This window comes from Panthera uncia, chromosome D1 (assembly GCF_023721935.1).
Source record: "Panthera uncia isolate 11264 chromosome D1, Puncia_PCG_1.0, whole genome shotgun sequence".
Taxonomy (NCBI): domain Eukaryota; kingdom Metazoa; phylum Chordata; class Mammalia; order Carnivora; family Felidae; genus Panthera; species Panthera uncia.
Window position 1 is genome coordinate 17,909,726 of NC_064808.1, and position 20,300 is coordinate 17,930,025.

At 40.4% G+C, this 20,300-nt stretch overlaps 1 protein-coding gene across 1 annotated transcript in view; it reads right to left on the reverse strand.

Annotated features, from left to right (window-relative positions):
• HSD17B12 (hydroxysteroid 17-beta dehydrogenase 12) overlaps nucleotides 1–6,074 on the reverse strand; it is a 167,683-nt gene extending 161,609 nt beyond the window's left edge. The window contains exon 1 of the mRNA XM_049617598.1: nucleotides 5,768–6,074. Coding sequence (XP_049473555.1) covers nucleotides 5,768–5,927 — 160 coding nt within the window. The 5' untranslated portion in view covers nucleotides 5,928–6,074. The remainder of the gene's footprint in view (nucleotides 1–5,767) is intronic.
• Nucleotides 6,075–20,300: the final 14,226 nt, after the last annotated feature.

The window sequence follows — 20,300 nt, forward strand, 5'->3', positions numbered from 1 at the left end:
AGGCTGAATTTCTAACTCCAGAAAACCTTCTTTGGTTTCTCCTGCAAGTAAGACCAAGGCATGCTCTCGGCCTGACTCTCCTCCGCCTCTGCTTCCTCTCACACAGCTCTAGCACAACATCTTTAAGGCTGCCCTGCTAACTCCAATCTGGAAACCTTGTTCCATTCAGGCCCATGGACTCCCTTTTTGGAGCTAACTTGCAGAACGAACAAATACCTTCCAGAACTGTTACGTTGTTTCTCTGCCCTCCTTCACCTGCCCTGCTTTAAAACAAAAAACAAACAAAATTGGGTTCTTAAAAAACATGGCAAGACTGTGAACAACATCAGCTCACCAGCAAGAACAGGTATACTCAAGTCTCCTGAATGTCAACAGGAAGCATATTACATGTATCAAGCTGGACCTCCAGAGCATCACTGAGTCCATCGGAGAACACCAGAGTAATAAACAGAAAATAAACAGCATCTGAGGTCAGATCCACCCATAGTGATGGTAGTCAAACGCTTTGCTTTATTAAGGCGCCTGACTGCCTTTCCAGTGTTTTTTCATGGAGCAACAAGATTCACGGTTATAAATCTGAAGAAAATCCTGAGCTACTTGATTCTAAAACGTTCTACCCTAGTCTACAATGCTTCCAGAGATACCAAGCATGTGCAAATTTGAAAGTGTGCCTTCGATTAAAAGCGATGTGTTCTGGGGTACCTGGCTGCCTCGGTCGGTAGAGCATGTGACTCTTGATCTCAGGGTCAAGATTACTTAAAAATAAAAGCTTAAAGAATTATTTAATAAAAAGCAATATATGCCTAGGATATAAAGGAAGCCACCCCCAAGTACTTACTCATGCAGTTTGTAAACCAATCACCAACACGCAAACACGTGCACTGCAGAATGGACAACTTGGCTTCAAATCCTGATCTTCTCTCACTAGCTATGAAACCATAGACAAGGGAAGTCATTTACCTAAGCCTCTGTTTCTTCCTCTGTACACCGGGGATAATAGAGCATAGCTCAGAGACAGATTAAATATAGACTATGTCAAGTGCCTGGAACACTTCAAGCATTCAATGGTATTTATTTTTTCCGGGATTGCCAATCGAAATAATTAACATTTCATACATAATTCCTCAAATGATGTGATACCGCAAAGCCTAAGAAAGGGACCTACTGTCAACAGACCCTAGTTACTCAAGCAGCCTTCAACCACTGGAGGTAACTAGACCAATCCTGTGTAGTTATCCGCTGTAAAAACAGAAATTATGCATCACACCTGATTTTCAGAATCCTTTGATTCTTGGAGCTTGGCTAAACAAAGCCAGTTTTGATGAATGGCTTTTCTACAAAAGAACCCCACCAACCCATAACCTTTCTAAGTCTTCACTGTCCACTAAATTAGGAAAACCTTGGAATATTACAGGGCCAAATGGAGTTCCATCAACATCCAAAGCTGCAAAATCTCAGGGATCTGCTAATATAGATGTGCAGACAGCAAAATGCAGAGGTAAAAACCCTTTGCAAAATCTAAACTCACTCCACAGAATGGAACAGTATTCAGCAATGATAAGAAATGAAGCATTGAAATATGCCACAACATGGGTGAACCTTGAAAACACTGTGCTAAATGAAAGGCAGTCACAAAATACTTCATATTGTAGGATCCCATTTATATGAAATATCCAGAATAAGTAAACGCATATAGACAGAAAGTAGATTAGTGGTTGACTAGGGCTTGAAGGGGTGAGGGTTGGGGGGGGTGACAGCTAACAGGTATAGGTTTTCTTTTAAGGAGGATGAAAACATTCCAAACTTAAATTATAATGGTTATATTCACAACTTGTGAATATAATAAAAATATTGAACTATACACTTTAAATGGGTAACTTGTATGGTATGAATTACATCTCTATGAAGTTATTTTTTAAATCTCACTGGTTAGTGGATCCTTTATTCTTTTTTTTTTCTTCTAATGTTTGTTTATTTTTGAGAGAGAAAGAGAGCGTGTAAGCAGGGGAGGAGGAGAGAGGGAGGGAGACACAGATTCTGAAGCAGGCTCCAGGCTCCGAGCTGTCAGCACAGAGCCTGATGCAGGGCTCAAACTCTCGAACCAGGAGATCATGACCTGAGCTGATGTCGGCCGCTTAACCCACTGAGCCACCCAGGCGCCCCAGTGGATCCTTTATTCTTTGCTGCTTGCAGCAATATCCTCTCCATTAAAAACTAAACACAAGAGCTCAGAGTGTGGTCGTGGGTTGAAAGTTATGAAGTATCTTGGCTTGAGAAGTATACTTACCTTGCCTTTCCATCTATCACCTCCACTTTATTTCAATATCAATCATTTTAGATGAATTGTATGATGGAAACTGCTTAAATAAATGCAAAATTTATCTATGCTTAAACCAAAGCCTACAGATTACATTCTTTATTCCTCCACAGCAACGACTGTTCTCTCCTTTATTTAGTACAAACTGACCACTTTTGTTAGCAATCTTCTTCTGATTATTTGCAACAGTGACCTTCCAACAACGAAAGCTCCACTTTCACAGGAGTTCTTTGTTCTCCTAAGAGATACAAGTATCGCATAACAATGACAGGCAATATTGGCAAAACCATCTACACGGGTCCTAGTGAAATCAGCACAATTCCTAACTCGGGTGGAAATGGTACTGGAAAAGAAGCAGGGAAAAGACCTAACTCACAAAGGAGATAGATCAGAGTGTGGGCCAAGTAATGGATGGTCTTAAGACCCTAACTAGGAATATGTGATCTGAAATATTTTTACTAATTGCAAAGAATACCTGCTTTCGAGTTTTTACAAACTTTCAGGGTTTGTTTATTTCTTGTTGAGATATAATGACATACAACATTATATTAGTTTCAAGTATACAAATCACGATTCGACAGTTGTATATATCGTGAAATGATCACCACAATAAGTCTAGGTAACATCCATCACCATAATAGTTACAGAATTTTTTTCTTGTAGTGACTTTTTTTTTTTTTAAGTAAGCTCTATGCCCAACGTGGGGCTTGAACTCATGACCCCAAGATCAAGAGTCACATGCTCTATCAACTGAGCTAACCAGGCACCCCTTGCTGTGAGAACTTTCAAGATTTAATCTGTTGGCAACTTTCAGATTTACAGTAAAGTATTATTAACTATAGTAGCCATGCTATACATACGATGTATTTATTTTTCCAAGCCTTTGTTTTTAAATTTAGAAAAGCTATGTGATCAATGCACCAGTTACTATAGGGAAAGACAAAAAAAAAAAAAAAAAAAAAAAAAAAAATTGGGACCCACACTCCCTCCCCTTCAGATTCTAAAATCTGAGAAACATACTCACACGAAGAGACTTAAGAATAACAAGAATAAAAACATATTATCAACTCAGTGCACATTACTACATAATACTTAAAATATTTAATAGGTTATGGAGAGGAAGATGTTAAATGTTAGTACCAGAAAGTAGATAATGCCTCCATAATACGGCCTGCTAACACCACTTATTTGAAGAAGGCTGCACAAGATTAAGATACCCATTTTATAGGGGAAAAACTTATTAGTACTATTTACGCACAAAAATTAATTCCAAAATCCTAACTTTGGTTGAAAAAATTATCTAATTTTAATCTGTTTAACCCTAATTATTCAAGTGTCATCTCTGCTGCTTTCTTTGTCAAATTATTGCAGTTCATCCCTCCAACTGATACAAATAACCTGTTTAAGATGAGCTACTCTTAATTTTGTTATTCAAAGATTCCCTGAATTTGGAGAGGTAAAGGAAATATTTTAAGATCCAGGCCACCACATACATGTAATGCTACAAATAACAACTTGATCATTTTTTCTGCATAAGTTCTTGAAAAAGAGATTTTTCTAACAATCCAAGGTAGACTGAACTCAACAAAGTGTCACTTAGACACTATGATCCTTTCAGTTTTATCCCAGTGTTCTGGTTCAAATTTCACTTCTAAATCTTTTAAACATTTCCTTCAATTTATCAAATATCCTTCCTCTGGAGCCAAATCTTTTCAATACCTTTACTATAAACTCATATATAGATGACTCTGATCATTAGAATTATTAGACACCAGGGTCAATTTTAGTTAAAAAAAAATTATTAACATTACTCTTTGCTTACAAACCACAAAACTTCATCTTGATATAGAATTTCCTAATGCATTGGAATCTTGTGTAACTATTTCAAAAGTTCACAAGCAAGTTTTCCAAACAACAATCAAGAAATTGGGCAAGTCAATTGCAAAATCATAAACTTTATTATAATAATCAACTTGAGCACTTCACTTGTTTTTCAAGGAATATCAAAAAACACTAAGTGATTTTTTAAAAATAAGTACTATAATGTGAATAGCTGCTTCGCATCATGGACAGAACTCATACAAATCCATTCCTACTTGAGATGTGTTCTGTTTATGTGGCTGTCCCAAAAGTTTAATTTCTTACATCTTATGTTTAAATGTTTTTGAATGAATAAAGACTATGTTGTTACATTATTTGTCTACCTTACTTGAGCCTAGTCTGAAGGCAAACCCCTAACTATCCCAAAATTCAATAAAATGCTCGGTCAAGTGAACATTCAATCATAAACCAGCAGAATAAATCATTACAGAGAACAACCACAGCACACTACTTGGTTTAAAAAAAAAAACAAAACAAAACCCAGAGGCGCCGCTGACTTGGCTGAGGGTCAGACTCTTCATGTCGGCTCAGGTCCTGATCCCAGAGTCGTGGCTCAGAGGTAGGATCAGAGTCAGAGTCAGGCTCAGCGCTGGGTGTGTGGCCTGCTTAAGATTCTCTCTCCCTCCCTCTGCCCCTCCCCGCTCGTGCTCTCTTTTTCTAAAATAAATTTAAAAAAAAAAATTTTTTTTTAAGTTTAAGCCCAAAGAAATGAAAAATACAGAAACAAAAAATATAGAAAAAAAGCCAGTACACAACTTCCCTGCAGGTAATTTTCCCAACTTCTCCAATCCGACCTTTCTCTTTCATTTTTAAAATCCTCCAACTGAATGGAACTAGATCCATGTGCTTAGCTCTTAGTGGGAATACTTTTTGCTACAAATGTTCTTCTGCAAAAAGTATTTCTGATTGCTAGAGAGCAAGTTACCGTTTTGCAGAAGCAATACTTACGTTGCACATTAAGACTCCAGAAAAGTTTAAGGAGAATTTTTTTAAAAAATTGCAAATGATACGAAATAGGCCGAATCCAAGTAACTAGAGAGAGGTAAGGTTCCAAAAAGCAGAAAGACTTCTGAAATTCTATGTCCTTCTCGTCCACCCTCCCCCCCAAAAAAGTCAACAAAATGCTTTCATCGTCAGCACGGGGCCATTATTCAGGTCAAGCGAAAAACTTTACTTTAAAAACACTCATTAGGGGCTAACGAAGGTGCGTACACCGTGACTAGGGAGGCAGCAAGGTGACTGACTCCCGGCCATGAACCAGGAATGGCTTAAAGGACACAAGCCCCTGGCAGTTCCGGCCAGATTCCTCCCGCACCCACCAAGTGGCACTTCAGATTTCGCTGAGCTGGGCCAACAACGTATTAAGTATTTAAAAACCTCTACAAGTCTAGGCAAGCCAGTAGCTGACTAATGGGGTCAGGGGCGTACGCGGGACGCAGGAGCTTCAGGAAGGACAGGGGACCTGGAAAGGGGAAGGCCCGGCGCTGGTCACCACCCGCCAGGCCCCGGCCCGGAGCAGCGCGAGCCGCCGCAGAGGCGAAGGGGCCGGCGGCGCTGGACTGCACTCACCTGCCCATTCTCCGAGCCCGGGTCCGACCCCTACCTCGTGACTCAAACCCCAGACCCGAAGGGCCGTGAAGAGCGAGCACGAGATGCGCAGGGCCAGGTAGGCCACGGTGCCTGCGCCCACCCAGTAAAGGAAGCCAGCGGCAGGAAGAGCGCTCTCCATGGCTTTCAACTAGGCCTTACTACCTTCGTGAATGAAAAAAACGAATGAATGAATCCAGGAAGAAGCGCCCGCCCGTGACGGTGAGGACGACACTAACAGGCGCTGCTCCTGCGCCTCTTTCGGCCTAAACCCCGCCCACGGCGCCATATCCGTGCCGCCATTGGTGGTCTAGCGTTCCTTCTGTGCTTAGTGCGTCAGCCATTGGCTGACTCCAGTTTCGCTACCCCGCCCATGTCCCCCCTGGCGTGCCCCCGGCCGCGTTTCCGTTCTAAGACTGCTGATCGTTCGCCTGCCAATCAAGCTTCAGTCCCGCCCAGCGCGCCACCACGCCCCCAGGATTCCGCCAGAGGGCGGCGTGTCTCACCCCACCAATTCGCCCAGGTCTCTCATTGGCTGCAGCAGTCTTCACGACTACGGAAGACAGCGCTCCGATTGGCCAGTGAGACAGCCTCGTTTGAGCTCGGGATTTAGGAGGGAATGGGGTCTGAGAAGCCACGAGTAAATGGAAAGGTGGTAGTAAGAAGTGGGCGTGGAGTCATGGTTTTATTTTCACCTCTTTATTAAACACTTCTTTTTCATTGTTAAATGTGCCGTTATTGTTCCCATAAACTTTTCCGAATAAAGGCTTGCATCTCCCGTTTCTATGCCTTCCACCCAGCGCATCTTCCCTCAGGTTACAGGCACTTACTGTGGACCTTCTAAATGCTCCCTTCCGCCCTGAGCATTAAACAGCACAGTTCCCAAGGTCTTGGAATTCAAAGTAAATAACTACATGGACTCAAACAACTATAATGCACAGTGGCAGAAGAGCTGTAAGATGAATGAAAAATGGAGGAACACAGCTTGATGAATAAGTAGTTTGGGGAAGGGACTCCTTGTTTAACTGGACCTTAAAGGACAATAGAGATTTTTCTTTTATTCTCTTTTTAATTTACATTTTCTGTTAGGAGAGATGGGTGCGAGGGGACACAAAAGTGTGCGGTCCTAGTAGAGATAAGAAAACTACCTCAGCAAAGTTAAGTATAAGAAATTGCGTAATGCAATAAAGAAATTGTGTAATGCAACTCACATCGCCCCATCAAGAGTTGTTTCTTTTTCTGGCATGGATTTGAGTTCATGTAAGACACCTAAAATTTTTCCTAACCAGTAGAGACTGCTGATTCAACACTGGAGATTTTCTTTTTTTTAAAAAAAAAGGCAGGAATTTAAGGGTAATAATTCTGAGGGTCAACGGTTAACTTGACGCAAAGGTCATAATTTTCTAATATTTAGTTTAAGAGCCTTCTCTCTCCCTGCCCAACCACACCCTCCCACTCTTTTTCTACTCTCTTATAAAAGTATAACCTTAAGGCTGCTACTGTTTTTTATAAACTGTCAACTGAATTCAGCCAAGGGATTTGAGCAGGCACATTTTATATTAATTGAATTTGATATCTTTGGCTGAGGCCGCCTGTCCAATTCAGTGAAATCCCACCATTCCTCCCCCTCAGCCTCTCCCTTTTGCCAAAGTCTTCATGTGCCATATAGCCGCAAATGTATATATCCTGATTCATCATGGCTCATCTGCTAAGGGCCCTCCAAATATTCATGCTCCTTAGAATAGGGCAGAAGGGGGGCACCTGGGCAGATCAGTAGGTTTCAACTCCAGTCATGATCTCACAGTCTGTGAGGTGGAGCCCTGAGCCCAGCCCCACCTTGGGCTCCACGCTGGATTCTCTCTCCTTCTATCAAAATAAATAAACTTAAAAATGTTGTATTAAAAAATAGAATAGGGCATTAGGAGGGAAAGAGAGGTATAAACTAATAATACAGGGGCACATGGCTGGCTCAGTAGGAAGAGCGTGTGACTCTTTTTTTTTATGTTTCTTTATTTTTGAGAGACAGTGAGCGTGGGGGAGGGGCAGAGAGAGAGGGAGACACAGAATCCAAAGCAGGCTCCAGGTTCCTAGCTGTCAGTAAGCACAGAGCCCGACACCGGGCTAGAACTCACAAACCATGAGATCATAACCTGAGCTGAAGTCGGATGCTTCACCGGCTGAGCCCCCGGGGGGCGCCATGAGAGTGTGTGACTCTTGATCTCAGGGTTGTAAGTTTGAGCCCCACATTGGGTATAGAGATTATTTTAAAATCTTAAAAAAATAAACTGACAATGTGTATTTTTGATGCATTTGTATGTCTGTCTATGACCCCCACTAGAACTTAAAATTATTGCGAACACGATGTTGTGAATCCATAGAATGTAGAACAGTGCCTGGATCCTAGAGACAATCTAGGATGTGTCAAATAAATCGAAGTGAAGATGCATTCATTCAACAAATATGTCCTTATGTACCAGAAACTGAGCTAGGTACTGGATATACAATAGTGAGCAAATGGTCAATTGTTAGCCCTCATCCTGCTCTACCATTCAACAATGGGTAACCACCGTTATCCTCAACAGCTGATCCTTCCCAGAATCCTTAAGTGGCCCCTCATCATGCTGGCCTCTATATGATGCAGTGCCCTTGGGCTCAGACCCCAGGTCTCTTTATTTCTCTCCGCAGTCTCCCTACATGATTTTATCCCATCCCTTGGTTTTAAATATCAACTGTAAGTTGATGAATTCCTAATGTCTCTAGGCAGGCTCAACTTCTGCTCAGAGGTGTATATAAACATGTAATCTCTACCTGCCTACTCAACATCTTCATTCAGATGTAAAATAAGAATAGACACCTCAGGGGCGCCTGGTTGGCTCAGTTGGTTAAGCATCCAACTTCAGCTCAGGTCATGATCTCACAGTTTGTGAGTTCAAGCCCTGTGTCGGGCTCTGTGCTGACAGCTGAGAGCCTGGAGCCTGCTTCAGATTCTTTGTGTGTCTCTCTCTCCGCCCCTCCCCAGCCCACTCTCTGTCTCTTTCTCTCTCTCTCTCTCTCTCTCTCTCTCTCTCAAAAATAAATAAACATTGAAAAAAAATTTTTTAGATAAACATCTCAAGGGAAACGTGTTCAAAGTGGAATCCATCCCCATCAAACACACACACACACACACACACACACACACACCTCGTCTTTTCTTCCAATCTGTTAAAGGCACCACTATTTACTGGCTTTCTAAGGTGTAAAACCTAGGGGTCAACCTAGATTTTTTTTTCTTTGCATTTCATTCCCATCTTCAATTCTTCAACAAGTCTTGTTCACATTATCTCCAAAATATATCTTGACTGATCACTACTCCCCACTTCTGCTACTAACAACCTAATCCAAACGACAAGCATTTCTTGCCTGGAATATGGGAATAGCCTCCTCCTAACTGGTCTCCCTGAATCTGTCGTGGGGTTTGTTCTCTGTGCAACTTGAGTGGGTTTTTTTCCCCCAATAGATTAGATATCATTTCTTCTGCTCAAATCCCTTCGATGACTTTATAAATCAGATTAAAAACAAAATCCTCCAAGACTCGTTTCTCTGCCCTCACCTCTCCAGCAGCATCGATCATGCTCTCCTGTGTTCACTTGATTCCAGCCACACCTCTTGCATTTCCTCAAATAAGTCAAGTTCACTGCAGTCTCAGAGCAGTTCTATTTCCTGTTCTCTTTCCAGAACCTCTTACCCTCTATCTCCTAAAGCTCACTTCTTTATATTATTTGGGCTTCTGTTCACACGATCTCCCACTTAAAGTGGTTTTCTCTGATGGACCTGCATGAATAGACCAAATAGCCTCCTCTCCTTTGCCCCATCACTACTTATCTTTTTACCCTAATTTATTTTCCTTATAACACTTAATGCTTTCAAAGTGTTTGATTACTTGGGTTTTGTCCATCTTCCCAGTAACGTAAGATCATGAAGACAATAACCTTTTCTTGTTCACCACTGTATGTTCACCTAAGATGTGCATCTAAGAGTAACTGACACTTGGTAGGTATGCAATAAATACCCATGGAGTGAATGAATGATGAATAAATGAAAATAGCTGGAGAGGCAGACATTAAGTACATTTCCAATTGATTATATGATAAAAATTGTAATGAGTACAAAGAAGAAAAGAATAGGGCTTAAGGAAAGAGGATAAAGGGAGGACCTAATTTTCATGGGAAGAGAAGACTGCCCAGAAAGGTCTAAGGAAGTGACTTTTGAGCTGGAATCTAAGGTTAAGTAGAAATAAACTCGGCAGAGGAAGGCCGGGTAGAGGAAAGGAGAGAGCAACAAATACCCACTAAGGGTTTGGTTGTGATTTTGAAGAACACACACATGTGCCTCCAGGACCTACCACAGCAACTGACATAAAAATAAACAGACAACAAAAAATAATTGTTGATTTTGGATTTTTTTAATAAACAAGGACAAGTACCATAGAAATTGACTTTTGGGGCACCTGGCTTGCTCAATAAGTTAGGTGTCCAACTTGAGCTCGGGTCATGATCTCACAGTTGGTGAGTTCGAGCCCCGTGTTGGGCTCTGTGCTGACAGCTCAGGGCCCGGAGCCTGCTTTGGATTCTATGTCTCCCTTGCTCTCTGCCTCTCCACTTTTCACACTCTGTCTGTCTCTCTCTCAAAAATAAATTTAAAAAAGAAAAAAAAAGTAAAAAAAGAAATTGACTTTCTACTGTTGTTAGAATTCATATTGAGTATGGTATTTTTACTGAGGGAATGTTGAAGACTGAAACCACCTTATTTTGGTAGCCATTTATTTTTCCTATAATGTCTGAGCAATTAACAGGAATAATCTTTATTAAAAATGCACACATTTATTCTGATCACCTCAGCCTTTTATGAATATTAACTATTCTATTGACTAGAAGAACAGTAGCACCACAGAGTGCAATGATCTATGCCAGAGTAAGCCCTTTGGGTTCCAGATGGTTATAGACTTTTGGAATTGAACAGCAGTCCTTTGTCTATGGATAAATTTTATGAACCACTTAAAAACTCTAATGCATACAGGAACCCTTAATGATGGTCTACTCCTATTCAGCAGTATTCTATGCTAAAATTTAATGTACAGACCAGGGTTTCCAGAGATTTGCAGAGCCATCCTAACCAAACATATGGAACCATTAATAACTTTCCAAAGAGGAAGGAGTACTATAAAACTTCAGGCTTTGGTGTCAGATAAACCTGGGACCAGATCCCAACTCCACCTCTTATTGGCTGTATGATCTTGTACAGATTTAGCTATTAAGCATTAAAATTTTACAACAGTAAAATGGGACAAGACCATATAAGCATTTAGCAGTGATTGGCAGAGAGGCATTAAGTGTTCAGTGAGGTAGGTACTATTCTTACCCCATTTTACAGATGATGAAAATGAGGCTTAAAACATTTCAGTAACTTTCCTATGGACATATAGAGAGTAAGTGGCAGAATTGGGATTTCGGCTAAAAAGGTGTGGTTATGAAATTGTGTCTCAATAACTAGCTCAGAGAAGGCAACATAAAAAAAAAATGATTAACAGAGAGTAGAAGAGTTTCTAGAAATAATTGGCCATTTTACAAGTAACATACTCAGACACAACCACTTTAAATTTCAGTCTCATTTATTTCAAAGACTTAGAGTTCAGAACAGTCTTTAATCTGGAGAAAATGTGAATCAACAACATTGAATCATATTAGTATACAGATGGTCCCATTTAATTTTAAATTCATTTTCAGTATTTCTGTAAATTGAGTTTCAGATCAAATTTTCATGATGAAATCAGGAGTAGTTCAATACAATGAAAGAAAATTCCATAATTAGGGAATTTCATAGAAGCTAGGAATTTTTAAGAATACCATGACAACAAAGCTGAATCCTTCATTTGGCCATGTAATAAAACTTACATATTTTTAACAGTTCTGTCTTCTTCTATTTCATCTTCATTTAAGCATAGCTCAAAACATTGCACTTAATCTCTCCTTTAAATTCAGGTGAGAAGGTGTTCAATCCTAGAATTAAAAAAAAAATAGTGCATGATGAACTAACACATTTAAAAGAAACTGAATTTTGGGGGGCACATGGGTATCTCAGTTGATTGGATGACTGACTTCGGCCTAAGTCATGATCTCCCCATTCCCAAGTTCAAGCCCTGCGTCGGGATCTGTGCTGACAGCTCAGAGCCTAGAGCCTGTTTCAGATTCTGTGTCTCCCTCTCTCTCCTCTCTCTGCCATTCCCCCCATTCGTATTGTCTTGCTCTCTCAAAAATAAATAAACATTAAAATTTTGATAAAAGAAACTAAATTTTTTGGCATGAGAAATTGGGAGATTTCCAACAGGTTAGAAAATAATATTACTATAAGACATGCACGTTCACATTAATTGTGCCACAATACTGCATTAGCATTTTCAAACTTGACTTCACATACATTATTATCCCATTCGAATGTCATGGTAGCACTGCCATTTTTCCAACAAGGAAAAAAAACGCATGAAGATGAACTCTTGCCTAAAAAAACTAAAGCCAGTCATTTTGAAACAAGTGATTAAAACATATGTTTTAATGTTATTTTTTAGTTTCAAAAGCTCACAGAAGTATATAAAGTGAAAAAGTAGCCCACTCCATTTCTGATCCCCACAGATGGCACCTGGCAACTTGGAGTGCATTCTTCCATTTCTTTTTCTATGTAAATATAAAGCTATATGATATATACAACATACACACACTTTTTAAAAATTTTTTAAGTTTATTTATTTTGAGCGAGAGAGAGAGCATGAGCAGAGAAAGGGCAGAGAGAGAGAGAGAGAGAGAGAGAGAGAGAGAGAGAGAATCCCAAGTGAACTCTTTACTCTCAGCACAGAGCCTGACGTGGGGTTCAAATTCACAAATGGTGAGATCATGACCTGAGCCCAAATCAAGAGTCAGATGCTTAACCAACTGAGCCACCTACATGCCCCTGCACACACGTTTTTTAAAGTAAAAACTGTGATCATACAAACATACTCCAACAACTTTCTTTCTCCACTCAATATACCATCAAAACTACTATGGTGAGTGGTGCCTAGCTGGCTCAGGCATAAAAGCATGTGACTTTTTTTTTTTTAATGTTTATTTATTTATTTTCAGAGAGAGAAAGTGTGAGCAGGGGGAGGCAGAGAGAGAGAGAGAGACAGAGCGAATTCCAAGCAGGCTCCGCACTGTCAGCGCAGAGCCCAATAGAACCCAGAAGAGCCCTATGCAGGGCTCGATCTTATGAATTGTGAGATGATGACCTGAGCCAAACTCAAGCATCTGAGGCTTAACCCACTGAGCCACCCAGTTGTCCTATGAGCATGCAACTCTTGTTCTTGGAGTTGTGAGTTCCATCCCCACACTGGGTGTAGAGATTACTTAAATAAACAAATACACTTAAAAAAAAATACCATGGTGAAAACTTGACATATCAATATTGTGCATTAACTGGATTTCTTTATTCCACCAACAGATCTATTAATCACTCCAACAACCTTACCCCCTCTTTCACTTAAAATAAATTAGTGCCATGGTGAACAAATCAATTCAAAATTAAGTGAAAAGGAAAATAAACAATATACTTCGTCAATATCATACTTTCAGCCAAAAATAACATAACATTAGACAGTAATACAAGCAAACTAAAGCAAAGAACATTAGGGAATTTCAGGGGAAGTTTTTCTTCCTCTGAATGCTTTAGAAATGGACTCAGGATTTGCTATCTTTACTCATGTTTTTTCTAAAATTTCTAGCTACTTTAATATTTATTACCTTTGCCTAGTTTTCTTTCTTCCTCTTATGATATTTGTAAATATATTTGACACAGGGGCGCCTGGCTGGCCCTGTCAGTAGAGCATGCAACTTTTGATCTTGGGGTCATGAATTCAAGTCCCACATCGGGTGCAGAGATTACATACTTGATACACGCAAAAGATTACATGAAATACATAAGTTAGTTATAAATCATAATATAATTAAAAACTATAAATTCACCATCCAACTCAAGAACCAAAAAACTAAGAACATATATAGACATATACATACATGTAAATAATTTATCACAAATTTATATGAATTAATAATATATTGTTCACTTTTGCTGATTTTTGAGATCTATTGAAAACCATAATACAGTAGGGTATGCAATCTTGATATCCCCTCCAGGACCAAGACATTTATTTGCAGAGTTCTGGTTGCTGAGTTCCAGTTGTGTTCCTCTATGGAATTGTTCTTGGCTGAAGGGAGCTTCTTTTCCCCTTTCACATGGGCAGGCTGCATCCAATGCCAAGTTAAAGCAGAAATACAAATGCCTGGCCCACTTATCCCAACTATGGACATCTGTGAGGCCATCCTACCTTCAGAGCCCTGTGTGGCATCATCCCAGGCTTCTGTTACTCCTGCGTCACAGTTCAACTTCTCCCTCAGCCAAATCCTGATTCCCTCCCTCCCTTACTGATGCTGTTTCCCGAGGTACTCCATAAATAAATCCCCTGCAAGCAAATCTCAGTCTCAGAGTCTGTTTCCTGGGAAACCTGACTATATGGGTTTGTGTCCCCCAAAAGATATGCTGAAATCCTAACTCCCCTCACCCCCACCTATGAATGTGGCCTTATTTGGAAATAGGGTCTTGGCAGATGTAATCAAATTAAGATGAGGTGAGACTAAACTAGGGTGGGCCTTACATCCAATGACTGTATCCTTATGTGGACAGGGAGATTTGGAGTTACACAGAGAGACAGAGGAAAGAAGGTCCTATGAGCTGAAGAATGTAGTGGTATAGCCACAAACTGAAAAATGTTAAGGATTTCCAACAACCACCAGAAAACAGAAGAGGCAGGGAAGAATTCTTCCCTAGAGCCTTCATAAGGAGTATGACCCTACCCATACCTTGATTTTAGACTTCTAGCCAACAGACTGTGAGAGAATTAATTTTTATTCTTTAAAGCCACCCAGTTTATCAATCTGCATTGTAGCCCTAAAGAAACTCATCTATAGACCTATGAACTGTACTTGGGTAGTCATCTGGGACTTGCTTTTTTACTCAACATCACGTTTCTAAGAATTATCCATGTTGTTTACTATAGCTGTAGTTCTCGATTTCTTTTTTCTTCCATGTCAGTGGCAGTATCTCATCAGAGACATATTGATAATATATACATGAAAAACTATTCTTTCTAAAATGAGTATGCCCCTGTTTCAGGGTCCAGTCTTTTTGTTTGTGTTCATTTTATTTATTTCCATTTTTTGAAATAATTTCTATATAAGTTTTAATATTCATTACATAACTACCTTTGTATGTGCAAGTGTGTGTTAGGCAAAACATTGACACTCCCCACACTTAAGGAGATCCACATCCTACCTACTGGAACCTGTGAATGCTACTTTATAGGACAACGTATTGTGATGATATGACTAAGTTAAGGACCTCAAGACGGGGAGATTTTCCAGGTGAGCTTAACCTAAGAACATGGGTTCTTAAAATTGGAGGACCTGTCACAACTTTGGTCAGAAAAGGAGATACAGCCATGGGAGAATGGTCAGAGACCTGCAGTGATGCTGGCTGGAAGAAGGAGGAAGAGGTCAGTGACCCAAAGAATGTGGGCAGCCTCTAGAAGCTGAAAAGAAGCAAGGAGACAAACTCTTCCCTACAATCTCTGAAAGGAACGTTTTAACTTTAGTCCAGTGAGTTCTTTCTGGTAATCCTAACCTAAAGAATTGTCAGATATTAAGTGTGTGTTGCTTTAAGTCACCAATTTGTGGGAATTTGTAACAGCAACAATAGAAAACTAATACTGTGCATGGATGTATCCTAAGGAAGCATACCTGACTCTGGCCCCTGCCCTCTCTTGTTACTGAGCTCAAAGCCATAAGGGTCTACCCTATGGTCTTCAAAAGCACCAAAGTTCATCCTACAGCATCTATACTTAAAGCTCCATAAAGGTCTATTTTTTTCATTCACCAATGTAGTCCTGATAAATGTACAGTAGGCTCTCAATAAGCATTCATTAAGTGAACCAATGGATTATTGGGTTGTTTTGTTTTTGTTTTGTTTTGTTTTGTTTTGTTTTTTTGAGAGAGAGAGTAAGAGAGGCATGCGAGGGGGGATAGAGGGGCAGAGGGAGAGAAACAGAGAGAGAGAGAGAGAGAGAGAGAGAGAGAGAACCTTAAGCACACTCTACACTTAGCATGGAGCCTGAAACAGGGCTTGGTCCTACAACCCTGGGATCATGAATTGAGCTGAAATTGAGAGTTGGACACTCAATGGACTGAGCCGCCCAGGCATGCCCGAATGGATTATTGTTGAAGAAAAGAGTAAAAATTAGTGGCAGGGACCAATAACTTCCAGTTGAAAAAATCAGTCACCACTTAAAAAACTATATAGCTTGGGGTACCCAGGTGGTTCAGCTGGTTAAGCATCTGACTTCAGCTCAGGTCATGATCTTGCAGATCACTAGTTCAAGCCCTGCGTCGGGCTCTGTGCTGACAGCTCAGAGTCTGGAGCCTGCTTCGGATTCAGTGTCTCCCTCTCTCTCTTTCTGCCCGCCCCCTGCTCATGCTCTGTCTGTCTCTCTCAAAATAATAATAATAATTAAAAAATTTTAAACTATCTAGCTTGTCTGTTGGCTCTATTTTTCTCTTCAGTTATAACTTATGGAGTTTTCCTATATAGAACCAAGAACCGAAATTGTGAAACAATGGAAAAAGCCACGTTTTATTGTCCCAGCTGCCCGAAACTAGTTTGTTTGCTGTCTGCAGTGGGAAAAGCAAGCTGTTAAAAGTAGTGAACTATCAGTTAGTTACTATTTGTCATCCCAGGTAGGCCATGTAGTAAGTCTCCAACTTCATTGCCACCTCTTAAGAATGATGGGATCTTTGGAAAACTATCTCATGTTACCCAGTTTATATATAGGACGTGGAAAAAAATCAGAATACCTGTTACACTTCTGTGAAATAGATATCGTTAGCGGCCTATGTTCACTTTATCTATATAGGGGATCTAAACAGATTTCCCTATCTCTAGTGCCCTTCTAGTTTTCTTTATTTTGCATTATGAGAATTTTAATAAGCTTCCTCAAATCTTCTTTGAAACAAGGTAAAAAGGTGGAGAAACAAGCGGCCTGCCTTTCATAACACCCCAGTATTGAGGGAACTGAGGGAGAAGCATGCCTAGTGGTTGTAGGGCTAAAGCACTAGCTGGACTGCTGTGTAAGAGCAGTAGGGAGGGGAGGGAGGTGACGCCTCAGGCAGCTGCTGGCTGCTTGCAACCACAAAACCTCCTTGGTGTACAATGAACTACTTTTATTTCTCACTCCCAAGTCTGTGGGTAGACTAGGGTTTGGCTGATACAGGCTGGCATCAGCTGGGCTTTGCTCCCAGCCATGGGCTGGGCTTACGTCTGCTCTGTTTCTCAATCATCTGGGATCACCCAGGTCAGAAAATAACTCTGGAGAACTCATTATCATATATATTGCAAAATATTTCATCAACAGAATCTTCTTTTCCAGTAGTAGAAGGAAAAAAACAAGCCCTTAGTTGTGTGACCTTGGATAATTCTGGCATTTAGTAAGCTCACATGTAAAATGGGAATGACAAATAATGCCCACCCTTCAGAGAAGGTAGAGATGACAACCAAGAAATCCCTAGGGACCTACTGGATTTATCTGTCTACTAGTGAGTGGTAAATGGACTATTGCTTTACCTCATCCTCATCAATAGTAGTTATTGTTAAACTTTTTTCTCTGTCAATTCTACAAGTGAAAAAAAAAGTTATCTCATTTCCAAATGTGTTTTCCAACACCACCAAGCAATTAAATGAACTCAATTTGGATGCTATGTGGTGATGGCATTAGGTCCCAGGAGACCACTCCCATTCAGATACCAGTTCCAAGTCCAGGTTGTCCCCTGTGCTTCTGACCAACTGGCTGTAACTGGAGGTTCCTAAGACTCCCTCCTGGGGTTCTATTAATTTGTAGAACAGCTCACAGAACTCAGGAAAACAGTTTATTTACTAGGTTACCGGTTTATTAGGAAAGGATATAAGTCAGGAACAGCCAGGTGGAAAACACACATAGGGGAAGATAAGATATGTGGGAAGGGACGTGGTGCTTCAGTGCCCTCTCTAGACATGCCACCCTCCCAGCACATCCACATGGTCAGCAACCTGGAAGATCCCTGAACCCCATACTAGTGGGTTTCTTATGAAAGTTTCATTACTTAGGCACAATTGATTAAACCATTGGCCATTGGCAATTGATTCAACCTCCAGCCCCTGTCTTCTCTCCAGAGGTAGGGTGAGGGATGGGACTGAAAGTTCCAACCCCCTAATGCCAGTTGGCTCCCCTGACAACTAGCCCCATTCCTAAGGGTTCTTCAAAACTCACTTCATTAACATAAACTTAGACGTGGCTGAAAGGGCCTGTTATGAACAACAATACACTCCTTTCACCTTTATGACTATGGTGTTGTTTCAGGAACTGATCACATAAGGCCAAATATTATGACAAAAGATGCTCCCGTTGCTCTTTTTCCTTAGGAAATTCCAAGGGCTTGGGGAGCTCTGAGCCAATAAGAGTGGATAGAGACCAAATATGTGTTTCTCACCATAAATCACAATATTACATATTGTCCTAATTTGCATGTTTTTGAGACTGAAGTTTTCTTCATATGCTTTTTTGCCATTTATACATTTCTCTTGCACACTGCTTGTTCACATCTTTTGCTCACTTAGTATATTCCTCTTTTTCCTAGTGATTTATAAAAGCCTATTACAAGGTTATTCGTATAAGATTATTAAACCTTTTAGAAATGCATTTACCTTTTTGTTGCAGATAATTTCAAACATATAAAAATGTAGCCGGGATAATATAATAAACTCCTATGTATAATGAACTTTCATAACTATCAACTCATGCCCAATCTTGTTTATACAACTATCCACTTCTCCTTTCCTTTATTATGTTTTAAAGTAATCTTATGCCCAATGTGGGGTTCAAACTCATGGCCCTGAGATCAAGAGTCGCATGCTCTGGGGTGCCTAGGTGGCTCAGTCAGTTAAGTGTCCCACTCTTGATTCCGGCTCAGGTCGTGATCCGAAGGTTCATGAGTTCAAGCCCCACACTGTGAGTGTAGAGCCTGCTTGGATTCTCTCTTTCTCTGCCCCTCGCCCACTGGCACACTCTCTCCCTCTCTCAAAATTAATTAAACTTAAACATGCTCCATCTACTGAGCCAGTGGGGTGGATGCCCACTCTCCTGAATTATTTTGAACCAAATCACAGAAAACATAACCATTTTACCTATAAATATTTCTGCATGTATCTCTTAAATTATAAGGGGCTCTTTAAAAAATTTATTTTTAATTAATTTATTTAAATTCAAGTTAGTTAACATATAGTGTATTATTGGTTTCAAGAGTAGAACCCAGTGATTCATCACTTACATATAACACCGGATACTCATCCCAACAAGCATAAGGGGATCTTTTTTAAAAACAAAACTGTAATACCATTATTCCACTTAAAAAATTAACAGTATTCTTACCATCTTATATTCCCAACTTTTGTCTTATTAATGTCTTTTAAAATTATTTTGTTTATTTATTTAAGTTTGTTTATTTATTTTGAGAGAGACCAAGAGAGCGTGAGCAGGGGAGGAACAGAGAGAGGAGAGAGAATCCCAAGCAGGCTTCTTGCTCAGTGCAGAGTAGGGTGTGGGGCTTAATCCTACAACCCTGAGATCATGCCCTGAGCCAAAATCAAGAGTTACACTTAACGACTAAACCACCCAGGTGCCCCACAAATAGACCTTTTTTAAAAAAAGACATTAAGGGGTGCCTGAGTGGCTCAGGTCAGTTAAGTGTCCAGCTCTTGATTTCCGCTCAGGTCACTATCTCTCGGTTTGTGGGTTCAAGCCCCACATTGAGCTCTGTGCTGACTGTGCGAAGCCTGCTTGGGATTCTCTCTCTCTCTCGCTCTCTCTCTGTCCCTTCCCTGCTTGCACTCTCACTCTCTCTCAAAATAAATAAACTATTTAAAAAATGGTCTGTTGGCAATTGTTAATATGACTAATGTGCTTTTGTTTGAAGTACCTCTAAATCATATATTCCTGAAATCACACACCACATACTTTTTTTACTCTTTCAAAGTTTCCAGCATATATCTGTGAAAATGAACAAAGGAGGGGCGCCGGGGGTGGCTCAGTCAGTTGAGCAGCCGACTTCGGCTCAGGTCATGATCTCGCGGTCGGTGAGTTCAAGCCCCGCGTCAAGCTCTGTGCTGACAGCTCAGAGCCTGGAGCCTGTTTCAGATTCTGTGTCTCCCTCTCTGTGACCCTCCCCCGTTCATGCTCTGTCTCTCTCTGTCTCAAAAATAAATAAACGTTAAAAAAAATTTAATAAAAAAAAAAAAAGAAAATGAACAAAGGAAACCTCATTGACAATGGAGTTGGGACACCATGAAGGGGGAGCACTCCCATGCA